The following is a 23,113-nucleotide window of genomic DNA, read 5'->3' on the forward strand; positions in this document are numbered from 1 at the left end:
ATAGGATCTTTATGATGGTGTTCACCCACCACATTGTTCTATATGCTTTCCCACATACTGTTTCTATTATGTATATTATTTTAAATTTCTTGTGATCTTGTTTAAAATATGTGTTTATAAATTATAAATTTTGTTTTTCTGGTTTCTTCATCTATGATTTTTTTTCCCCTCTAATGTGGATGGATTCCAGAAAACCCAGAAACAACATCTAACCAGATCTGAGCAGAGGAAGGAGAGGAATGGCAAATAAACATTTTCCACTGTCGGGTTAGGAAGATACTCGATCTTTCAATGTGTTCAACAAATGGGTTTAATAATGCACATTTTAGTATAAAACAGTTCACAACAGAAATATTTGCTACTCAGCCCATTTATCCTGGGAATTACACAACATGGACCATTTTCAATAACTCTTTTCATTATAATGATTTCCTCCTGCTCAAGCAACAGAGATGTACAAACCATTTTGGTCTAGAAATATAATATGATGAGATACAAATGTATTAAAGAAAAATTAAAATTAATAGTCATTTTCATCACTTTGGTTTAATGTTACATTGTCTTTCTCAGGTAATTTAGCCTTCTTAAATTGTTCCAATCAGAATATAAAATTGCTTTTTTATTCAGAATGCATACAACTAGACAACTTGAAAAGGTAGATTTCTTTTAAAAGTTTGCTAAAACACTAGTAGAACAAAAAATATTAAGTTATATTTCAGGGTTACTAGTTGGTTTCTTTTAATTTTGTAACTTAAAGATCTCGAAGTGCCTTTTGAATCATAAAAAATAACATTATGTTTAATATAATTTTGACTTATTTAATTTTATATTGTAATATCAATCCATATACGTTGTATAGGTAGTATCTTGCTTTATAAGACCATTCAGTTATGTGAAACCTTTTCAAACATTCTGAATGAATGGAAGTATAACCTCACCATTTGATCATTCATTCGTTTATGCAGCAAACAGGTATTGATAATATATGATATGTATAATACAATAGTAAGAACTCGTTCCCCAAGCGATAGAGTAACAAGTGGTAAGTAATAGAGATAAGTAATTAATATTTCCACATTGGTATAATTTTTAGCAATAATTACCACAAAAGAGATACTGTAAAAAAAAATTCACAGCACTGTAGAGACTTGTGATAATATTTTTACTGGTGTGACAATTTAGTGCTTAGAATTTTATGTTTTACAAAGCTACCTAAATGAGAATCACATTAAAAAAAATCCTTATTCAGGGTTTTATTCTTAAAGTTGTTGTGTACTCAGAATTTTTGGCCATGTTTGTCTAATTCTTGAAAAAGTAAAAATTCAGGGAATTTTTATTTCCTGAACACATACTCTGTGTAAAGGCACTACTCTGGGCACTAGTCTTATACATTAAAAATACGCAGGCATGGTCCCTTCACTCACAGAGTTCCTAATCTAATAGGAGAAAGAGAAAAAAACCAAAAAACAAAAAACATGTTTCCACTGAACATGCCTTTCATTCCTTCCTACATTCTCACCATCACTGGACTTGAACTTTATTAGGCTCCAAAGCGACCACATTATTTCATCAATGCCCCCCTAGGAGCAGCAAGAAATACAACTGGTTATGGTTGATTTTACGGTTAGCTCGTGATTGTTGATAAGACAAGTCAGTGTTTTCTAAAGCCCTGGATGCTGCTGGTATAACCCACACATGGGTTAAAAGTGCTGAGATGGCATTTCTGATTAACCTGAGTAGCAAACAGCCTTTGATAAAGGGCCTCTGATCTCTAAAGCAGGAGCTGCTTGAAAGCGCAAAATTTGTACCCAGGAAGTGAGAGCTCTGAAATATTTGCTTCTGAGGACTCTTCCTGGTGACATGACAGGTCCTTTCCCTCCAGAACTCTTCCTCGGTGAATAAGAGTGGAAAGAAACAGCAGAAGAATGGAGAAGAGGACAGAGAGGGCTAATGCAGAACAGACCGTGCAGTGTACAAGAGAGGAAGCAGAGAAGAAAGTAAGGAAAGGCAGAATTTATGAGAAGGAGCAGGGAAGAGAAGTGGCGGGGAGGGCAGGGGGAGCCGGGGAGGGAAGGGAGAGAGAGAGGAAAGAAGGAAGGAAGGAAACTAAACAGGAAAGGAAGGGAAAAAACAGAGCCTATAACGCTAGTAGCAAGAGCTCCAAGGGTGTGGTGGCTGCACAAATTGGACACAGAGTACTGTGCAGTAAATCCTGGGCCAGGTGCCCAGGAACAAGGACAGGAAAGCTCTAAGAAGTGACAGCTGTTTTATCAGGAGGAATATTAGTAATAATCATAGCTAACATGAACTTTCTATGTGCCAATCCTGTAAGTGCTTTACATGGATTAACTCATTAAATCCTCAGGACAACCCTAGAGACACAGAGTCTTAACCCAGATAAAGAAATGGAGACTCAGAGAGGCTAAGTAACTTATCCAAAGACACAAAGCTAACAAGTGGCAGAGCCTGGATTTGAACCAACATAGCCTGGCTCCAGCCCCCCTGCTCTCAGGCACTGTGCTACCCCTCGCTGGCTCTCATCAAGGATGTGAGAACCTGTGGTAAATGAAATGGTAGGAAAGAAGCGTGGTGGATTGAGAAGTGAATCTGGCTGCCTCTGGCTTCCAAACTGCTTCCCACTCTTTGTATGAGGACAAATATTTTAAACACAACATTTGTTACACACACATTCCAGTGTAAGAGAGAATTTCAGTCAACTGAATATCCTCACTTTATAGTCTTAGTTATTTTTAGATATACTTTAATCTATGGTGCATAAATCAAATTATCCGTAAGTGACACCTTTGTGAACAATCCCAGCCAAAGCCCCATAGCAGAATATTGGTTGGATGTAAAATACCTAAATTTAGGATTGCACTAAGGTATAGATAGTTATTCTTAATAAGTAAACTTAATTAATAAACCCAGCCAAGGACTAGCTAGGTGTAAGCCGAGGTAATAGGAGGAGAGCTCATCTATTCATTCAACAGATATTTATTCAGTGCCCGCTATATGCCAAGTGATTATTTAAATGATACAAGAGTATACAAACAAAGTTCCCGCTCTTCTGTAGATTATATTCTGGGAGGTCGGGTGGAGACTGATACCAAACAAATAAACAAACTTAGAAGGTGTCAGATGTTGATAAGTGCTAAGAAAGAAAAATAAAGTGAAGTAAAATGGGTAGAGACTTGAGTGGAGGCAATTCATGTCGGGTAGTCAGAGAACATCCCTCTCACGACTTTTGATAGAGACCTGAAGGAAGTGAGGCAGACAGCCACACAGATGTGTGTGTGAAGGGCATTTCCGCCAGAGGGAACAGCATGTGCCAAGGCTCAGAGGCGCAAACAGGCTTGGTGAGTTTGAGGAATAGCAGGGAGGCCAGTGTGGCCACAGTAGAGTAAGCAAGATGGAGAGTGATGAGAAGAGTCAGCACAGTGATGAAGTAGGGCAAGACCACGTAAGGGTTTGTAAACCGTGGAAAGGACTGAGATTTCACTCTGAGAGAGTTGGGCTGACACTGGAGGCTCTTGAAGCTGAAAAGGAATGATGTGATCTAACTTCAATTTTAAAAGCATCACACTGACTGCAGGCTCGAGAAGGCAAGAGGCAGGGATAGAAGCAGGGAGACCAGTTAGGAGGCGACTGCAAGACACCAGATGACGGAGGATGATGGCTGCACTAGTGGTTGAAGTGTGACTTCAACCAGGATTTACTGATGGTGTGCACGTAGGGTATGAATAAGAGGACAGAGGCAAACTTGGCTGCTAGATCTTGGACTCAGCAACCAGAAGAATGCAGGTGTTTTTAATTTACTAAAGTGGAGAAAACTGGGAGAATCAGGTCTTGGGAGGAAAATGAAGAGTTGAGTTTTAGATATGTTAAGTTTGAGATGCCTATTGGACATCTGTGTAGAAATATCACATAGGGAGATATATATACTCAAAAAGGATATCCAAATGAAGGTATAAATCTTGGAGTATCAGTGTGAAATGACACTTAAAGTCATGATACTAGACGAAGATACTCAGAGTGTGAGAGTGAAGAAAGCAGAAAGGAGGTGTAAGGATTAATCCTCAGATCATAATCAGAACACGTAACTCCACGTTTGTGTCCTCTTCCAATTCATATGTTGAAACCCTAATCCCTAATGTGATGGGGTCCCTGAGAGATTATTAGACCATAAGGGTGGAGCACCTAATGACCAAGGGATTAGTACCCTATGAGAAGAGACATGAGAGAGCTTGCTTCTCTCTTTGCTCTCAGCCACGTGAGAATGCAACCAGAAAATAACTGTCTATAAACCAGGAAGAGGGTCTTTACTGAGAACCCAACCATAGTGGCACCCTGATTTTTGTACTTCCCAGCCTCCAGAACCGTGAGAAATAAATGTTTGTTGCCTGAGCCACCCAATCTATGAGATTTTCGTTATAGAAGCCAGAACTGACAGACACAAACCAACCTTGACTTTGGGAAGAAGAAAAATTACCAAACAGGAGTGACCATGAGAGAAGAAAAGAAGCACGAGTGTGGAGTCCTGGAGACAGTGGAGAAAGCAGTTCCAGAAGGGTAAGCATGGAAGTGTATGGAATTTCTCCCTTGATATCTTCTATTTTTCTCAGTGAAATAAAAAGCTGGGGCATCATGACAATGGGAATGGGAAGAAATGCTGGAGACTTGAGAAGATGGGAGAAGATAGGAAATAATCTTTGGGAAACCAAGAGAGAGACTGGACTATGGAAATATAGTAGCACTGCCTGCAAGGAGCGGGCTGCTCAGGGAAGCTGGTCATTCGGCAAACACATGGGCAGGAGTAGGGGCAGCAGCGGGGTGGGGGGTTCTGCGATGCAAACTTCAACGTCAGGCTTGTTCGGCTTCAGTGTCAGACAGATGTGCAGAGAGTGGGGAAAGGACACCAACAGAGCCAACAAACTTGGTAGGAGCGTCAGCCTCTAGCACCTGGTCAAGATGAAAGACCCTCCAGTATGGAGTCAGAAAAATAACGGCATCTAAGGAAGCTTCTGCTAAGGCAGGAAGACCAGGTTGAAGTGTGGGGAGGAGACTGATGGGATGACAAACAGGGTAACAGTATTTTGAACAAGAGAAGCAGGAGCCAGTGACTGTGGAAGCCTGATCCGTGGAGAGGCTATTGTGAGAAGGCACCGGAGAGGGCAGGGCTTTTAAGACAAGTGTCAGCACGTGTCAGGTACAGATTGAAGGGGCAGAATGCGGTGGCCCAGGGCCACACCAAAGCAGCGGAGAAAGGAAGAACAGAGCCACTTGTAGGGAAAAGAGTGAGGGAGACTGTGAGGGACAGACTAGGGAGACTGAGCAGTACTGGAAGAAGATCTGGACAAGAAAGAGAGGTCTCGGGGGGACGGCCCACCCGCTCCCCAACTCCTCACACACCCAGAGACAGCTGTGGCTTTGTCAAAACCCAGGATACTTTTAGGAGTGCTCTGTTTTAGGGTTGCTCCTCCTGCAATAGGTGGTTGTTTCAATCCAGTTAAAAAGAATGACATGTCAGTCAAAGGGTTAGCTGTCCCTAAAAATAGGAAACATGATTTCGAGAAAGGGATATTGATGGCATACTAATATTTATTAAGTGTCTGCTAAATGCAAAATGTACACAGTTGGCACTTATTTAATTCTCATACCAATCTATTGTGGCAGCTAACATAATCCTTACTTTATGAGTGAGGGAAACTAGGAATCTGAAAATTTAAGAACTTAGTGCAAGGTCACATGGTGCAGCCAGGCTTCTAATCCAGGACTATCTGATTCCAAATGCCTAAATGTTCTTTCCCTGTACATCTATGGAGGACCTTAAAATCATGTATGTAGAACAACATGGTAGAAAATAAGAGCAGGGAGGCAACAGCCTGGTCTATACACAATTTAATAATCATTTTGAATCAGTGGCTCTTGGAATTCCTGGTTTTTGCTGGAGCCCCTCAGATCCACTGCCTAATGCCTTTGACCCTCCTAACCCCCACTTCCCACTGCCTCCCAGGAGGCTGGCAGCCCCCTATGTTTTCAATAGTTTACAGATAGGTCACATCTCCCAAAGTTCTGCTTCGTAATACTTTTGAAGAATTTCTGTGATCATCCAAGATTTCTAAACTCGAGTATCCTGATTCTATGTGTACTATTATAATTTATGTATCATATTTTATTAATGAGGGTTGATTCATTTAATTCATCATTTTTAGTTTTAGCCCCCAAATTAGATCCTCTCTCTCCATTTTTAATGAAAACACTAGTGAATTTCTCTAATGGTTTTTCAAGAAGTCTTCATTTCTATTCAGTCTTGAAAATCCAGAGGATTAAGTTAGAGAGACCCCCAATATAACTGACATTTGAAGATCAGACCCCTCTCTGGGTTGCTGACGTCAGTCCCATCCTCTGGATCTACTCTCGTTTAGATTTATAAGAACAGCTGTATCATGATGGTGCCAGGCACAGCGTGCTGGACTGGACTACAGCATTTTCAAATTGCAGCAGTTACACAAGTCATCCAGTCCTGCCATCTCTTTTATGGACAAAGACCTTAAGGTCTAAGGATCCTTAATGTGCTGCCCAAGGTCACGCTGGGAGTTTGTAGTCAATTTCACGTTAAATTTCATGTGGACCAGCAACTTCCATTACATTCCCATATCTTCTCTTACAAAGGTAAAACTCTTTGTTGCCTCTCCCCAAACTTTTTTCATAACACCTTCCTGAATGATTACCAAACCCGTTTAATAAGCATAGACACTGAAGATCAGAAAGGTTAAATATCTTTTCCCTGCGGACACAGTGAACATCACTGAGAGAGGAAGAACTAGGAGTAAAACACAAGCTCCTGACGTAGAAATCAAGATTCTGCCCTTTAAGATACAGTCACATAGATATTAAGGATGTTGGCAAGTAAAATTAGCCATCTTTCCAGGTTCTGGGCTAAGCAGTATCTAATTTATCTCAGAGTTTAGTATTCGTTCTTTGCAAAGAAAAATCATTTAATTGGAATTTTCAGGGGTAGGGAATGGAGACAATTACCTAAACACATTTTCTTTCCGATACGATTTCAGAATTCCTCTTTCCGACAAATTTAGAAATTTATCTAAACATATTTTCTTTCAGATAAAAATGCTTTAAATGACTGATATCTTCACCACAAGGGAGAACAACAAATCCACACAAAGTAGCAGGATGACCTTGTTCTTTTCCTGTTTAAGCAAAGTGGAAGACCCTCCTCAACTCTCAAATGTTTTATTCTAGTTATGTCCCAGTAGTCCAGGCAGCTCTGTGCCTGCTTGGCTCAGTAACCCTCATGGAGAGAGACAAGAGCCACTGCTGTGTTCATTGACCACCTACTATAGCCCGATGGCACAGCCAGGTGCTGGGACATTGCCAAAAGAAACAAGGCACCGGGGACGCTCTTAGGGAGCTCAGGGTGCTGGAGAGCAGAGCATCAAGCTCTTAGGAAGGTAGGAAGCAGATGGCCTCGAGGAGTTAGAGCAAAGAGGATGTGGTTTAGCAGAGGGAATCTCCCCGGTTTTAAGGAAGAGCTGGGCCTTGAAAGGATGGTGGGATTTAGAGAAGAGGTCTGAAAGGAAAGGGAACGGCAGGTAGAGCGCACACTTCTGGAGTCCTGAAGTCAGCACACCCATCTCTAAATTTGCTGGGATTATGTAAAAAAGTTATTCTAATATATCCCCCTGAAAGACATCAATAGATGGTTCCAAAGAAGGAGGAATAAAGGATACAAAGCCAACTCTCCTGTTCACAAACATTTATTGGACATAAAATACTTGCCAGTTATTGTGCTAGGGACTGGGGATATGAAGCTATGAGGAACCTTGAACAAATTTATAGTAGGATTTAAAAATGGGATCCTCTCTTCAATTTATGGTAAAATGTTTAATCCACAGAGCTATGCTAGTATGTACTTTCTTCTAGGCGTTCAGAGAATTTTGCAAAGAATTCTATATTATTTTCAGGGAAAATCCATATTGAGACAACATAAAGTAGTTACATGAATATAGGCACATATACAATGCAATCTCATTCACTGCATAATAGGATAGACATAGAATGCTGTTCCATTTGAAAGAATCAGGTTGTCTGGATATGCCATACTTAGAGCACTGAAGAACATCTCTTGGCCCCAGGACCTTACAATGTGCTTCCTTCACTTGTCCCTGCCTGGCTGTCCACAGAATTTTCTCCCAGATGACTTTCTTTGTCTTTCTTCCTGTCTCCCAGATCCCACTTTATCATCGTTCACCCCAACTGTGGTAAACCTTCACTGTTTCAGCTGAATGGTCTATCTAAACCACGTACACACCTTTAAGCTCAACCAGAGGCAGCCATGACGACACAATTGTTAGGCCATGTGTGCAGTTGAGATGCAAGTATTATCTTGGAAAAGAAATGGTAGGCAGTCAGTGAAAAATACGGGACACTTTAAAACGGAAAGGAAATGTAAGTATTTCAATGTGATTATCACCATCTTTTGTAAGTGTATTTCCATAGTTATTTTTCTGATTACTCAGAATTCTAATATAGATGATGAAAGGATCTTAAGAACATGTTTCGAACATGTCACAACAATATGCCAGGAACATACAGGTATTCACACACACACAAGGGAAAAAGAAGATATGAGTGTCTATCAAAAGGGAAAAAAGTAGAAAAGATGATGACAATTATACAAATATGAATATGGTACTGACATGTTGCATAGGGATAACTACAATTTCATTCCATGAAGAAAGAATGGTCCAATAGATAATGTTTGGTTTTTCTCCTTAAATTTTATAAGCTACTAACTCATATTTTTTTTTCTGCATGGCAAATATCAAAACTTTGTCAAGTTCTACTGCTCAAATGCAGTGCACTAGATCACATGCAACAACAAAAAGAGAAAAACCCAGATCATTTCCAAATTGATGGGAAGTAATTTATTTAGAAGATTGAACTTAAAGAATAATTTAAAGTTCAGAATTGAAAAAGTTGATAGTACAATGGATTTTTCCTAGGATATTTAGCAAATTTTCAGTATTATATTTAAAGGAAAAACCCAAGAAAACTCCTTGGAAATACTTGCAGGGGGAGGGGAAGAAAGAATGCATTGAAATGCACTGCATTATATTATGCTTTTTCTGTTAAAATAATAATTTTTAATAGTAATTACTCAACAAAGGTAATATTCACATAAACATATAAATCAAGTTTAAAATGAGGGTAACTAATTTCAAAGTTATTAAATATAAGAAAAGTTTTTTTAAATCAAAATGAGAAACAGAAGACCTGTTTTATAGACAAGAAAGTATAAATTTACATGGACCTCCAATTAAAATTATTATATAGTAGATTCTAGTAAAACCTCATTTCTGAGTTTCTGGAAAATGTTTTTTATAAATTCAAATGGCTAATATAAAATCAGAGATCATTTAGAATTAGATGGTACATAATACAATTACTAATTTTCTTATTCATTTATTTTATGAGTAATGAGTATTGAGTAATTTAATACAATTACTCATTTCTTAAAATAAGTGTTATAAATTATAGACCAGAATTTAAAATTTTATTTTAGTGAAAACAAAAATTTGCAGATATTTGATATAAAATGTTCACACATGGGATACAGCTCTTACGTGACACTAAGAAAAACTTTAGGGTGAGCTACACCATATATGGAAATAATTCCATGAATTCTAATTTTTAAAAAACTGTAAAATGATTTGCAACTTTAGAATATCTGATACGTGGTATGAAAATACTGGTGCAAATCATTATTCTTGAATGCTATGTATTCATTCATCTTAGACTCCTAAAAAAAGGAGTCGGAATTTGGTTCACAGTTTATAAACTTTGAGCAAGTCTTGTTATGATAACCTGTTACCCACAGAGGAAGTTATCCATAAACAAAAACAATCTGGTATTTACTAATTTTACACAATGCATTGTAACACTTCCTGGTCTGAAGCTTTAACCATCCTGGAGTTAATGTGAACCATAACCAGGGAGAGTGAACAATGATAAATTAACAGTATCAGAGAAAGCAGATGACATAAAAAGAGGTAACTCTCAGTATTAATGTATATAATTAAATAAAGTTTCATTGTTTTTTACATTGCCCAGGTGTTCTAGTAACCTAAATCATGGAGTTTCTAACCCATCTACGGTTGTTGTCAAATTCAGTAATTAAAAATGCAACCCAGTGTAGAAAAGACATTTTCCTTTTCATTTAAAAGGTATTTACAGCTTAAGATTTTTAAACAAATTATTTACTCAAATAAATTCCTGTAATCATTTGCTGGTTCCTATAATCATTTATTGACAATATTTCTGAACTACATAAATTCAGTGTTAATTACCAGCAAATAAATCTTGTTTTAAAAGCATTGATAACTGTGAGCAATTATCAAAGTGCAGGATTCCCATTTGTGTCTCTGGTTTAAAGTCTAATTAGTGATTTGAAGTGATCCAATATTTTATATAAATACAAAATCCAACAATTTGCTTTCTTATGACTGTAAGGTATATGAGAGTATAGATATCTTTATAAATAAAAATTTTGTTCAGCAACTGGATTTCAGTTTAGAAGATATGCTCTAAACACAGAATGTATTTTATGAATTAAGAACAAAATTATTCACTTCTATTTTTTGAGAAGAAATTATTGTAATGCATTGCAAAATATTTGCTAATGGAAATTAAACAATTTTTATTTACCTAACCTGTTACTTCACACTGTAGTATAGAATCAATTTTTTAAAGGCAAAATTTTTATCTGCTGTGAAATTAGCAACATTAATTCAAAAGTCAAAAGATTATGGAGGTAGTGTTTTCAATTCAAACAGAATTTTGCTGGTTTTTAACTTTTCCACAGAGCACTGAAGTAAATAAAAAAATTTAAGCTTTGCATTAAGATGTTTAAAGGGATTCAAGTATTCTACAGAGACATTTTGGACAACACTGAGTTCTTTCCCCAAAAACAGCTATTTTAAGTTTTGTTTTAGTTCATTGTAGAAAGTCTAGAAGGCTTTTCTTTTTCTCCAAAATCTCATTTTCACCTGAAATAATTGTATTCAGGTTTTCTCAGCAGGTAAAGTATACATTCTTACAAGGTTTCAAATTTCAGAATTCCAATAATGCATTTAAACTGAGCACCCACCGAACCGTGTTCTCTCCCCTTTGTGTGTGTGTGTGTGTGTGTATGTGTGTGTGTGTGTGTGTGTGTGTGTGTGTTATCTTGCAGTTCTGTTATTTACAATCAATTTTAGGCTTTTAGCTCCCCAGAAATACCTTAGTGAACCCTCGGCAGTTGCTAACCACTTAATAATTGTGAACCCGCCAGCCCCTTCAAGTAGATCGTTAACCGCAAGAGTGTCTGACAATTTCCAAATCATATCCTCTGTCCAAAAGGAAAAGATAGGGCGATAGAACTTTGTGAGGCAGAAAGGAAGCGAAGGAAAACAAAACAAATGCTGAAAGTGAAAAGTGCTTGGACAGATTAGTATTTTCTTTTCTGTGAGGCAACCTGCCAATTTTTTTTTCTTAATAGAGAAGAATTATTTTTTTGGTCTGATTTTCCAGTTTCTTGGAAAGTGCTGGTATTTACCATCCCCACCGGCCCCTCATAATTACTGTTGGTTGTTTTGTGTTTTTCCCATCTGTCTACAGATCACAGACTGCTGATACCCCCGGTTCACTCTGTCAGAACTCCAACTCTGGGCGACCTGGGTTTGGTTACTCCGCCGACTCCCGACGACACATCCCACTCTTCCTCTCACGCCTCTTATTTTAGTCGCAAGATCCCCCACTCCAGTTGCAGTCAAAGCCGGAAATTTTCATTTAACTCCCCCCCTTTTTCTCGCCCCCAACTCGGAGCGGAGAGCTAGGGATCCGAGAGGCTCAGAGCACAGCCGGGTCTCGGCCGCCTCCCCTCTCTCCGGAAGGCTTTAATTTGCACACTTGCTGGCCACAGCGCGGCGAGCCCCCAACCCCGCCGCCCAGAGGGTCTCCGGCGGAGTCGGCCTTCGGGGCCCCCAACCCCGCCCCCGCCCCCGCCCCGCTGCCTCCCCGGCTAAGGCCCCGCGAGCCGGCCGGAGCCCCGCGGCCCCCGTCCGCCCCCAGCGAGCGGAGCGGGCGGCGCCCTCCGCCGTCCCTCCGCCCTCCGCCTCTGTGCCCACCCCCTCGCCGGAGAAACTCCTTCCTTAGACCCGGGTTACCTGCTCCGCGCCGCCGTGGACACGTGCGTAGGTCGGACTGACGCCCGCAGCCCCCTGGACAGGCCCGACGCGACCGGGCCCCTCAGGTAAGGAGCTGTGCGTTCGGGTGGGTGGGCTGCGAGGTGGGGGGTGGTCCCCGACGGAGATTTGGGGGTTTGGCCGGGGCCGAAGGCGAGGGTGGGTGGGGGCGACGGTGGGGGGAGTGCGATATGTCCTCAGAATTGGCTTTGGTTAACCCTTTACGAACCGAGGCAGGGTAATTATGGGGCCAGTTTTGGGTAGCTAAAAGAGTTTCCTAATCTGGCTGGCTAGAGGGGAACATCCTACACTAGGGACACCCCCCAACACCGAGATCCTGTGCCTGCTCCCACATAGCCTTGCGCACAAACACCCACACAAACACTTCTTATCCAGTTTCTTCAAACGGAACTCGAACTCCACTGGGACTCTCACATAATAACCCATACTTAGGGTTTAAAGTGCACTGCTTCTGGGGACTCCCTTCGAGAGAATGTGTTTCGGTGCCCCATATTTATTTCCCCACGAAAGCTCCCCCTCCAGCTCGCTGAGGTGTGGGTGTGGGCTCCACCTTCCCCACCACGAGATAAATGTTAACGCAGACTTCTTGTTGGCAACCCCTGCGGGCGTGTTACGCACACAGAGAAGTTCACGCAGGCGGCCAGTGCCCGGGCTGGGAGCTTCCCAAGGATGTACACTTGCTTTAGTTTCCCAGTTTACTTTTCTAATTTAAAATATCAGAGTTAAAACGCACGCCCCGCGGTGAGCACCTCCGGGCCTAGCACGGCGCCCGTCAGTGTGCACGTGGGCTCATCTGCGTGTGCGCACTTGCGGGAGTCGTGGTCCCCGGTGCGGCCTCTTGTCGCTGCGCTGGTGGCGACCCTTGCGGTGCTTGGCAGGCTTCGGGAGAGGCACATGAAGGATTTCATTGAGTGTGAAGACAGAGAGCAGAGACAGAAAGCAGAAGGAGGCGGCTGCAGCCTTTGTAGTCGCGGAGGAATGCGGAAATGTTGAAGCACTATGTCAAACTTTTTTGAAATGGGGTCAAGTCACATTCAGCCAGCGTGGGAAAGCAACAACAACAACAAAAAAAAGTGGAGGAGAGGGGGGGAAAAGGCACTGCTGCTCCCGTTTCTCTCTGCCGGAGCCGACAGTCCGGGGAGCGAGGGGGGGAGAGCAGGGGCGGGCGGTGCGGGGCCAGGCGGGGGCAGCGGGCGCAGTTCCCTGCGGGGGTGGGACGTCCCCGACGCTTCCTTCGCTGCTCAGCGGCGGGCGGGACTGGGGTCGGGAGGGGGGCCGCGGGAGGGGCGGGCTGCGCAGCCCGCGGCGGCTTCTCCGCTACCTGTGTGGCCCTCGGCCTGGCTCAGACTCCCGTGCTGGCTCTGGGGGCTCGTTCCTCGGCTCCCCCAGGATTCGCCTTCACCTTTTAAGGAGAGTTTTGAATGGAGCGAATGTGAGGGACTCTGCCCTCCTTGCGGCCCCCTCCGCCCGAATACTGGTTGGGGGGCGGAAATCCGCGCCGTTTGTTTCTTTAATTCCTGGCAGAAGGAGAGCGCGCCAGCGGTTGCGGGGCAGGTAATTCCGAAGTGCCCAGGGAATATCGGACACGCAGCAGCACTGCCGAATGTCTGGCCGAGACCAAAGCGGTGGTGGGGAGGAGGTTCCCTAGATCCTGGATTGCTGCTGAATGGGGAGGGAAAGTGCCCCCCCCCCGTTTTGTTGTGCAGCGGGCTCCAAGGGGCCACTGGTTACTGATCTGACTGGCCTTAAGTCGAAAGGGGAATGAAGCAGCCTCCTCTGCTACTTATATCTGGGACGATCCTGAGAGTGGACAAAGGTTCGAGAGTCCCGGCCCTGAGGGCGCCACCCCTTTTCTCTTTTCCCTGAAGGCTGAGCACTTATTCCCCCACCCCACCCCCACTCTTTTTAAGGGGAGGCTGAGTTTTGCTCAGGTTGCAATCGGTTTAAGCTTTCCAGGCGAGTCACGGTTGTGCTGCTTTCCTCCTGAAGTTGTTCTTCAAGGAGACGACAAGCTAAAGTGCGGCGAGCACCTCTTTCTCCTACCCTTAGGGTCCCGTGGGCGACTGCCCCTCCGAGGCTCCATCGCTCACCTACCCCCCAGTCGCGGGAGCCCCAGCCCTCCCCGACCAGATGGATTTCCATCAAGGAGGACCTCCAAGTCGGAGGAAGAATTCCTCTTCCAACCCAGGCTCCTTTACACCAAAAAGACCATTAGTGTTTTCAAGTCGTTTTTAAATGTCTCCTCGTAGAAAAACTGAAAGTAGAAAGAAAGGAAGCAATTTCCGAGCAGATGTCTGACTACCCCTTCTCGCACACTCCCAGCATCGGGTTACAAGGTCCTGGTAGCCCCCACCCACATTCTGCGGCACCACACGGGTGGACCCGCCGTCTCTGCGCACCAGCTTGTGCACGACCCCTAAACGCTTCACGGCACCCTGGGAGCCCCTCTCCCGACACGTCCAGGCCTGGGCAGGCGAGGAGGGTAGCGGCCCAACACAATGATATAGGGATAAATATTAAGCCGTGACATTGACGTGCCCGGCGCTTCCCCTCCCCCGCGCTCCCGGCACACTCTGGGCTGCTCGGCACGCCCCCTCTCGTTCCACTGCGTCCCGCGCCCCGCGCTCATCCCCGAGGGGCCCCTGCAACCTCTCCGCGCGAAGACGGCTCCAGCTCTGCAGGGAAAGAAAAGTAACTTCGCTTTTCTCAGAGGAACCAGGAAGGATTAAGCGGACTGGGAGAGGGCAGGAGCTCGCGGAGGGTAGCGATGGGGGCTTCGGGAAGGAGGAGGAGGGGTGTTTGCAGGAACCCTGAGGAAGGCGCCTGGGATGTCTGATTACATTTTCTTGTCCTCTCGTCTCTTTTTTTTTTAGGTGGAATGACTATAGACTGAGACGCGCTGGAGCAGAGACTATGTAATCGTCTTGGTGTCTGTGCAGAGGACTGCGCTTCGGGGAGGAAAGAGGAGGGATCGGCTCGCTCCTCGGCTACTCAGCAGGCGGAGTTTCGCAGCGGCGGCACCGTGGTTGCGCCCGCCCGCGGGGAGGTCGCTCCATCCAGCCCCAGCGGCCGCAAGAGCCCGAGCGCCGGAGCGCAGTAGGCGGCGGGGGTGAGAGAGAGCGAGTCCGAGCTCCGGGGCGCGAGGGAGCGGGCCGGGAAGTCCGGGAGGAGGCAATCGGCGGCCACGAGCGAGCCGAGCGCGCCCCCCGCCCGCCCCAGCGGCGCCGCGCCGGGCGGTGTCCGGGCGGCATGGAGAAGGACGGCCTGAGCCGTGCGGACCAGCAGTACGAGTGCGTGGCGGAGATCGGGGAGGGCGCCTATGGGAAGGTGTTCAAGGCTCGGGACCTGAAGAACGGAGGCCGTTTCGTGGCGCTGAAGCGCGTGCGAGTGCAAACCGGCGAGGAGGGCATGCCGCTCTCCACCATCCGCGAGGTGGCGGTGCTGAGGCACCTGGAGACCTTCGAGCACCCCAACGTGGTCAGGTGAGCCGCGGAGCGGCGCTCGCGCCGTCGGGGGCCTCGCGTCGGGGGAGGGCCGGGCCGGGATGCGCGGGCCCACGGAGATGCTGGGCAAGGGGGCGGCAGGGGAGGCAAGGAGCGACCCGTTGACCTTACAGAGTGAGAGTAAGTTTTGTCGACAGTGCCACGAGCCAGAGCCGGTGACCTTGCCGGAGAGCCAGCAAAAAGACAAATCAGAAACTGACTGGGCGCAGGCTTCCCCCGCCGTTGTGCGGGTTCTAAGCGGGTTCTGAGTGTTTTCTCCTTGCCCGCCCTGAAAGGGGTCCGGAAAGATGGGTGCCTTTTAGAGACAGAACAAGCCAACCTGAGACGCGCCCTGCCAGCCCCCGCATATTTTCCTTGGCCATTAGGGGACTTTTTGAGAGACTGAGAATGAGTGACAAATAGCAGGATACGGTGATAATTAGTAGGAAGAAAACTTTACTGGTGGAGCCTAGTATAAATAAGGTTTTAAAATACAGGAACTTTTAGGTATAGTGTTGCCAGTCACACCTACAGTTTCTCTTTATTAGTGGTGCATGATGGTAAGGTTCCCTGACGGTCTAAGGACTTAAGTGCTGATGCCTAGCTTGTGTCATTTAGGAAATTTCTTCCAATAATATTACCTATTTGTCTGTATTACTTTCTGTCTCTGGCGAGCACAGTCTCTGGACTACTTTTCCAAAGGGTTAGACATGAATCCAGGATGTGAAATCTTTAGATTCTTAGTGTTCTGCCCCCCCCCCCCATTTTCTGGGTCCTTTGTGCTAGTGCGTGCAGAGGCAGCAGTTCTTAAAGCCTCTCTTGTGTGGTAACAAGTATTAGACCAAAGTGTGTGTGACTTAGGATAATGGTGTTTTCCTAGTGATCCTGGAATTTCCCCATTGTGTGTTTGACTTTGTGTAGTGTGTCATCCTTTTCTTTTCTAAACAGAGATGCATAGTTTTAAGTTGAAGAGGAATGCCCAGAAACTGCTACAACTTAGAGTGTGATTTTTACCTTTCTCAGCTCTTAAGACAATGTTTTGGAAAAAGGAGGTCTTTCGGTCTTTCTCATATCTTCTCATCCAACTGGGGGTTCCATTCAACAAAACGTGTCTACTACTGTATATGTGCTGTGGATGAAATTATCTAAGCACCTCTAAATATTTTTATAAAAAGTCAAACAATTTAACATTAATCATCGAAGTGGAGAGACCCAAGACTGACCTTTGAAATACCAAGCCCTCTATAAACTCAGGGAGCCCAAGTGTCTACAGAATCTTCCTGAGAGGTTTCAACTTGTCTCCCCTTATCCCAGGCTGGGTGATTTGTGTGGTGCTTTGTTCCTGACACAGTTAGACTCGAGCTAGAAGGCAGCAAAGAATCATAAATGCATAAAAAAGGTAGTAAACAGCTATAAAGATAGGAGCCCTTTATACCTCTACTTCAGCCAGTGAAGGAAACAGGAACAAAAGATGCTGAGACTCAGAGAAGACATGCTTTAGGAAGATGGGATTATATATAAAAGCAATAGATAACCTTTTGTGTGTATGTTTTCTTGGTTGAAAAACAACAAAGACCCTTTTGGGGAGCCTTTGTGATCTTGGTGGGAGAAGGGAAGGGTACATTTTGTCCCCTTGTAACTTCATTATCTTCCTAGAGGAATCACCTAGGCACTTCCCAAAGGATGAATTCCACTAGAATTGTAGGTCCAGAGTTCTTCTTTGATTTTGTCTGTTACCTATGGATAGTGTCCAGTTAAGGGTGATTATCTTGTGTGTAAATAAAACCATTCCTCCCATTTGTAGAGGGGTTACAGAAACACCCCTGTGTAACACTGTCATTTTCAAAGCACAGTCTATTCTTGTAACAGAAGAAGGTGGTTTTTACCATTGTGCTGATCGATTTTGACTAATCCATCTTACTCTTGTGGATTTACACTCTTGAGACTGTTGTCTTTATAGATTTCGAACTGACACATGACTTGGATTCTGTACTGAGAAATTTCAGGAGGCTATACTTAGGAATTGATGGCAAAAGCATCATATTTTTAAAGCTATTTTGACATATTAAGTGGTGATGATGACACCTACCTCTTAAGAATTGTGAGGAGAAACTGAGATAGTGTATATGAGAACACTTTGTAAATTTAAGAGTACTTCAAACATCCAAGTATTATTTGTGTTTAGGCAGATTAGTGGGGCCCTTGCCTCAGAGCAAGTTCCTAGAAGGCAACAGTTCACCTGACTTTTCTTATGGAACAAATTATACTCAAACCCAGACACTCCAGGCTCTGGAACCAAGAAGCCACTTCAATATAATGAGCCTGTAGTTTGTCAGAGAAGACCATCAGTCATATGCCATGAAATTCAGTGGCACTTGAGAAAATTATTAATGATGTCATCCTCACGAGCTCCAGATCTCCATTCCATTTTGTTTCCTTCCCGTTTCTTCTCTTCTGCTTCTGCCTTGGGGCAATTACTGGCCCCTATGAGTTGCTTAGCTAGAATAGGAATTTCTTTAGAGGGTGCTGATATCTGTTCAGGCAGGATCCGGAAATCAGGGACGAGTGACAATTCTTTTCCGTCCAAGGGAGAGTTGTCAGAGTTGGGCCCTCAAACCTGTGATTTATTGTTGCTCCACGGGATCAGTTTTACAGTCCCGTGGCTGATTCTTTAAAGGTTTCTTAAAAGGGCAGATGCCAATATAAGTGCCTTCAAGACATAAGTAATTGATCATACTTATAGGCCCTTCCCATAGATAGTTAAGCCCCTAAGCTTGAAGGAGCATAATAAACATACTAATTTTTTAAAAGTTTAAGGTTTAATTTTGATGGATTTGCCAGAAAAGCTGTCTTGTTATTGCTGGCACTGGCACTGCCTGCATGCACAGGGATAATGACTTGAAATTCTTGCTTACCTGTGCTTGATGTATCCCAGGCCCAGGCTTGATTAGCCAGTCAGTGTCTGGGATGTAAATTTACTTGTATTTTACAGTTGATAATTCCAAATCCTGGAGACTGCCAGAATCACACTTCACTATTTACCTATATTGGAGCTTCTGCACTGGACAGATGAATCCTGTTTTACATTTTGAATTAAATATATATGTAGATAAAATAATAACATGTTTTATCACCAGTCTGTTCATTCACCTGATATTTATTGAGGGCCCACTGCTAGCCAGACTCTGCTGGAAGCTGGGGATACAGCAGTGAACAAGTCGTAAAAGTCTCTACACTTCTAGAACTTACCTTGTAATGGAATGAGCAGTTCTTTTATCTCTTTAAAAATTCACTTCTCTTTACTTCCATTGGCTTGTTTTGCTATATTTAACCTAACTAGTTTTTTAAAGCAACTAATATTTGTGATAATTTGGTTACCGTGAATTTGCTGACTGAATAAATAACCAAAACACTAATCAGAATCAGATACCCTTTGAGGATTAAATTTCACCTTAGGGACATACAAATAGATCTGTATAAGAAGACATTGATACGTAAGTAACAGATATGAACGTTGAAGCTCCATTTATTCAGCAAGGATTCAGAAAGGACCTACTGTTTAAAAACCATGGGGTTAGGTGCTGGCAAAGATATTTGGGTAAATCATACCTGGCTACTCCTCTCAGGTAATTCTCACTGTGTTTGAAGGAATAAGACGATCACCATAACCCTGACATGTAGTGTTGTGTCATTACAGAGGTACTGGTAAGTACTACCAGTGTTGTCCCCAAGGATTAAATTTTTTAGTGTAGCAGTAAAAGTAATTAAATTCCGGAAGCTAAAACTCATGACATTTCAGTGAATAAACTTGTGGTGTCTAAATATGCTAAATTATTATTGTAGGCATACGTAATCACTGCTTTAAAAAAACACAAAAATCCATGTAGCTCAATGATTATTGTTCAAGGAGAGTTTTCCTATTTTCTCTTTTTAAAGGTCTAAGTAATATATATCATATAAAGAATAAAAATAAAATTTTCTTTAGGAAAACCTAATTATTGACAGGGTAGAACAAACACGGCATATGATTTGTTGCAGCATAAGGACAAGTCCTCAGGTGGGTTATTTCACAGGCATTGTTCTGAATAAAAGTGTTATTCTGTAGATGGATAATATGTTTATTAGGGGTTGTTGCAGTGAAAGTGGGAAACACAAGAGTTTGTCTTTTTAAGTGTTAGTCTGTTAAAAGTATGCTTGGTCCTTCATTCTCTAAGAATTCTGTGAAGTTTCCAATTTATTGAGGTTATTTAGTAAATGAGCATTTTCACAGTGGCGTTCTGCCCATTCCTTGTTCCTGTGGAAGGACTTGGTACTGCTGAATTGTTGCCATTGGTTGCAATATATCCTTTTACACAACTGTTATCACCGTGGAATTATTAGAATTTCTCTATCAAGGAGAAAGTGGCTTCTAAGAGGGAAACTTGTATAAACTTGAATATCTTTTGTTGTATTTTCCTGTGTTTAAGACATAGGTAAGTAGATATCTATGAAAACAGACTCCCTGTTGAAAGTAAATTACCTTTAAAAAAATATACTTTACTGTTGATGATTTCCTAGAAATGTTTTTTAAGAACAAAACATCCAATACTTACTAGAGTTGGAAGACACTTTGGAATTCTTTCAACCCTTTTATATTATAGATAAAGAGATTAAAAACCAGAGGTCAAACAGCTTGTCTGTCATATCATTTTAAAGTTATTGACTTCTCAAAAAATTAAAAAATAAAGTTATTGACTTCTCTAAAATCTGAGTAGCAATTTTGAAATAGTTCTTTTTGTTTGATGGAAGAAGTTAACTCAAGTGAGTACATTTCTAGTTTGGAAAAAATGAACTATATGTAGACAAAGGTGATGGCTTGCCAGGAATAAATGACATATCAACTCAGGAAATTCCTGAATTCTGCAGTATGCCTTACTGAAGTAAATTTGTAAAAAATGTGATGATTATCCATTAAATTTTGTTTTTAAGGAAATTGGGTAATAACTATGATCATTTAAATAGCTATAGTTAAGTAATAACCTGGGTAAATAATGTAGTTAAATAATTAAGTAATAGTATTGAATTCATTTAACACAAAGAACAATTTTTAAAAATCTAAATGCTTGGTACTTGTCTGATGAATGAACTATTACATAATGTGGCTTTGGCATCTACTAGCTATTTAGTGAAATGGGGGAAGGGTATAACTCAGTGGTAGAGTATGTGCTTAGCATGCTCAAGGTCCTGGGTTCAATCCCCTGTACCTCCACTAAAATAAATAATATACATTTAAAAAAAAAACATTGTAATCCTTGAAAATTAGGTAGCATAACAACCTAAGCAGATGCTTGTTACCCGTGCTTCCTGAAGAACTAATCACACAATTTCTGTTTCTCATGAGGTTCAGATAAGCTTCTCAGTCCTCTTAGGAAAGAAGTTAATTGTGAGCTTCCTGGTATAGTAGAACAGAGCAGAGATGAAGTCTAGGTGCAGGAAGATTGGTAATAGAAGAAGGTAGTGTTTGTAATGTTGGGTTTTGTCCAAGGGCCTGGAGCAGCACTGAAAATGGACACAGTGGTTGGTAACAAGCAGGCTTACATAAAGGTTGCCATTTGAATGGTGATCTATAGATGCTAAGTCTACTGGGGCAGGCAGGTCAGCTGTCAGAGTTTTATAAAAACCACTGGGCAGTTGTTTTGAATGTCACCAGTTTGCTACCATACTTGATTTCGTTCTACCAACTACATATGTAGCTGCTCTCCATTGAGGTGAAATAAAGGCACCTTAAGGCATATGGCAGGAATCTGTGAGTGTGCCCTTAGTAGCCTGGAAGTCCATTTAGGACAGAATCATTATTAAACTTTTAGTAGTTTACCTAACTTTGGGCAATTACTGGCTTTACCATTTAAGTAGCCATTTTAATTATTGATTCCTCTTTGGCCTTCCTAAAGGATTTTAGTTCAGTGGAGTTAAATCACAATATAAGAAATTTTTCATTGAAAAATGGTCTCAGATTTGACCTAATCCACCCCACTTTGGCCTGTGTAGGAATTTTTATATGTGCATAAAAGAATTGTCTTATTTTCAGTCAGCTATTTTATTCCACAGTTATACACGTTGTAGGTACAAATTGAGGATAACTAAGGTTCAAACACACATTTATATCCAGTGTTAACAGGACAGGATGACTAATGGTCTTTGCATATCAGAAAATATTCCCTTGGGGTATAAAAGTATTTCCAGTTTAATGATTTGGTTTGCTAACTTGAAGACAAGGATTGTATGTATCTTTTATATCCATAAATAACAGTGTCCATAACTGTTAATTGCCCAGGATGTTTCCTGAATGAATGAATGGTGTAGAATAAATTAAATTATAAACCCCCTCAGATAAGAACTTTTTATCCTTTTAGAATTGCTTATAGCATTAGTAAGAATCTCAGGCTAAACACTGGGAGATTATTGATATTAACTGTAATGAATGCATCTGTACAGCAAGGCTGTTTTATAAGAGCATTCAAATATTTATTGATATTTAAAATTTTCCCTCTGACTGTCCATTGTTTTATCTTCAGTACCAGCTTCAGCTGTGATAGGATTGTCTTGTGTTCTTTAGGTGCACTTGCTACATGTATCCTACAGGGAAACTGACAGTCCATTTCCCCTAAATATGCTCCTTGCCAGCCACCTCTGCAACTTTGACTGGGACTGATCTCAGAATGTACACTCAGTTCCCCTCCTTGTACCACTGTTTCCACCTGTTCAAATGCTGTGCATCCTTCAGAACCAAGCTCTGGTGCCAGCTTTTGTGTGTGTGTGTGCTGTACTCCTTAACCATTTGGATAAAATTTCTGATGCTTTTGAACCCTGACAACTTTGGACCTCCCTTATGGCACTTACCGTATATCTGCCCCTTTATATTATTATGTCCATTATATAAGATATAATACTCATCTCCCCACTGTCCATTTTCTGACCCTCTAACCTTCCACCCTCCAGTTGTGAGCTCCTTGAGGCAAGGAGTGTGTCTTGTGGTCATGTCCGTTTACATTCTACATCCAGTGGAAATACAATAAATGAACGAATAAATGAAACAGTGGAAAGGAGGTCCAGTTATTAAGGAAGGGACCATATAGATTGTTTCCATCACATGAATGTTAATACTAAGGAGTGTCAAATAAAGAGGGAACATGGATCTAAATATTAGGTTATACTTACTTGGTTTCCTGGCAATAATGAATACTGAAAAGAGAGAGTTTCATTTTTGTTTTACTCTAATCTATATGGTTTATATTAAAGTGGGTTTTAAAATTTTAGTAATTCCCATAGTTAATTCTACAGTCATGGACTTAATTTATAGACTGTAAAGAAGACATTAACATTAGGAAA

The 23,113-nt window shown here is 42.3% G+C and overlaps 1 protein-coding gene and 1 long non-coding RNA gene across 7 annotated transcripts in view; one reads left to right on the plus strand and one right to left on the minus strand.

Moving 5' to 3' along the window:
• Positions 1 to 13,050, minus strand: part of LOC141578176 (uncharacterized) — a 54,260-nt gene extending 41,210 nt beyond the window's left edge. The window contains exon 1 of the long non-coding RNA XR_012508229.1: positions 12,225 to 13,050. This is a non-coding gene — a long non-coding RNA (uncharacterized LOC141578176). The remainder of the gene's footprint in view (positions 1 to 12,224) is intronic.
• Positions 12,075 to 23,113, plus strand: part of CDK6 (cyclin dependent kinase 6) — a 215,676-nt gene continuing 204,637 nt past the window's right edge. The window contains exons 1-2 of one of the 6 annotated variants that reach the window (XM_074367496.1): positions 12,075 to 12,310; positions 15,137 to 15,745. In XM_074367496.1, coding sequence (XP_074223597.1) covers positions 15,513 to 15,745 — 233 coding nt within the window. In that variant the 5' untranslated portion in view covers positions 12,075 to 12,310; positions 15,137 to 15,512. Of the gene's footprint in view, positions 12,311 to 13,679; positions 13,818 to 14,216; positions 15,025 to 15,136; positions 15,746 to 23,113 lie in introns of those variants that run through there. The other 5 variants (XM_074367501.1, XM_074367500.1, XM_074367499.1 and 2 more) reach the window with 5 other exon arrangements.

The sequence above is a fragment of the Camelus bactrianus genome, chromosome 7, assembly GCF_048773025.1.
Source record: "Camelus bactrianus isolate YW-2024 breed Bactrian camel chromosome 7, ASM4877302v1, whole genome shotgun sequence".
Classification (NCBI taxonomy): domain Eukaryota; kingdom Metazoa; phylum Chordata; class Mammalia; order Artiodactyla; family Camelidae; genus Camelus; species Camelus bactrianus.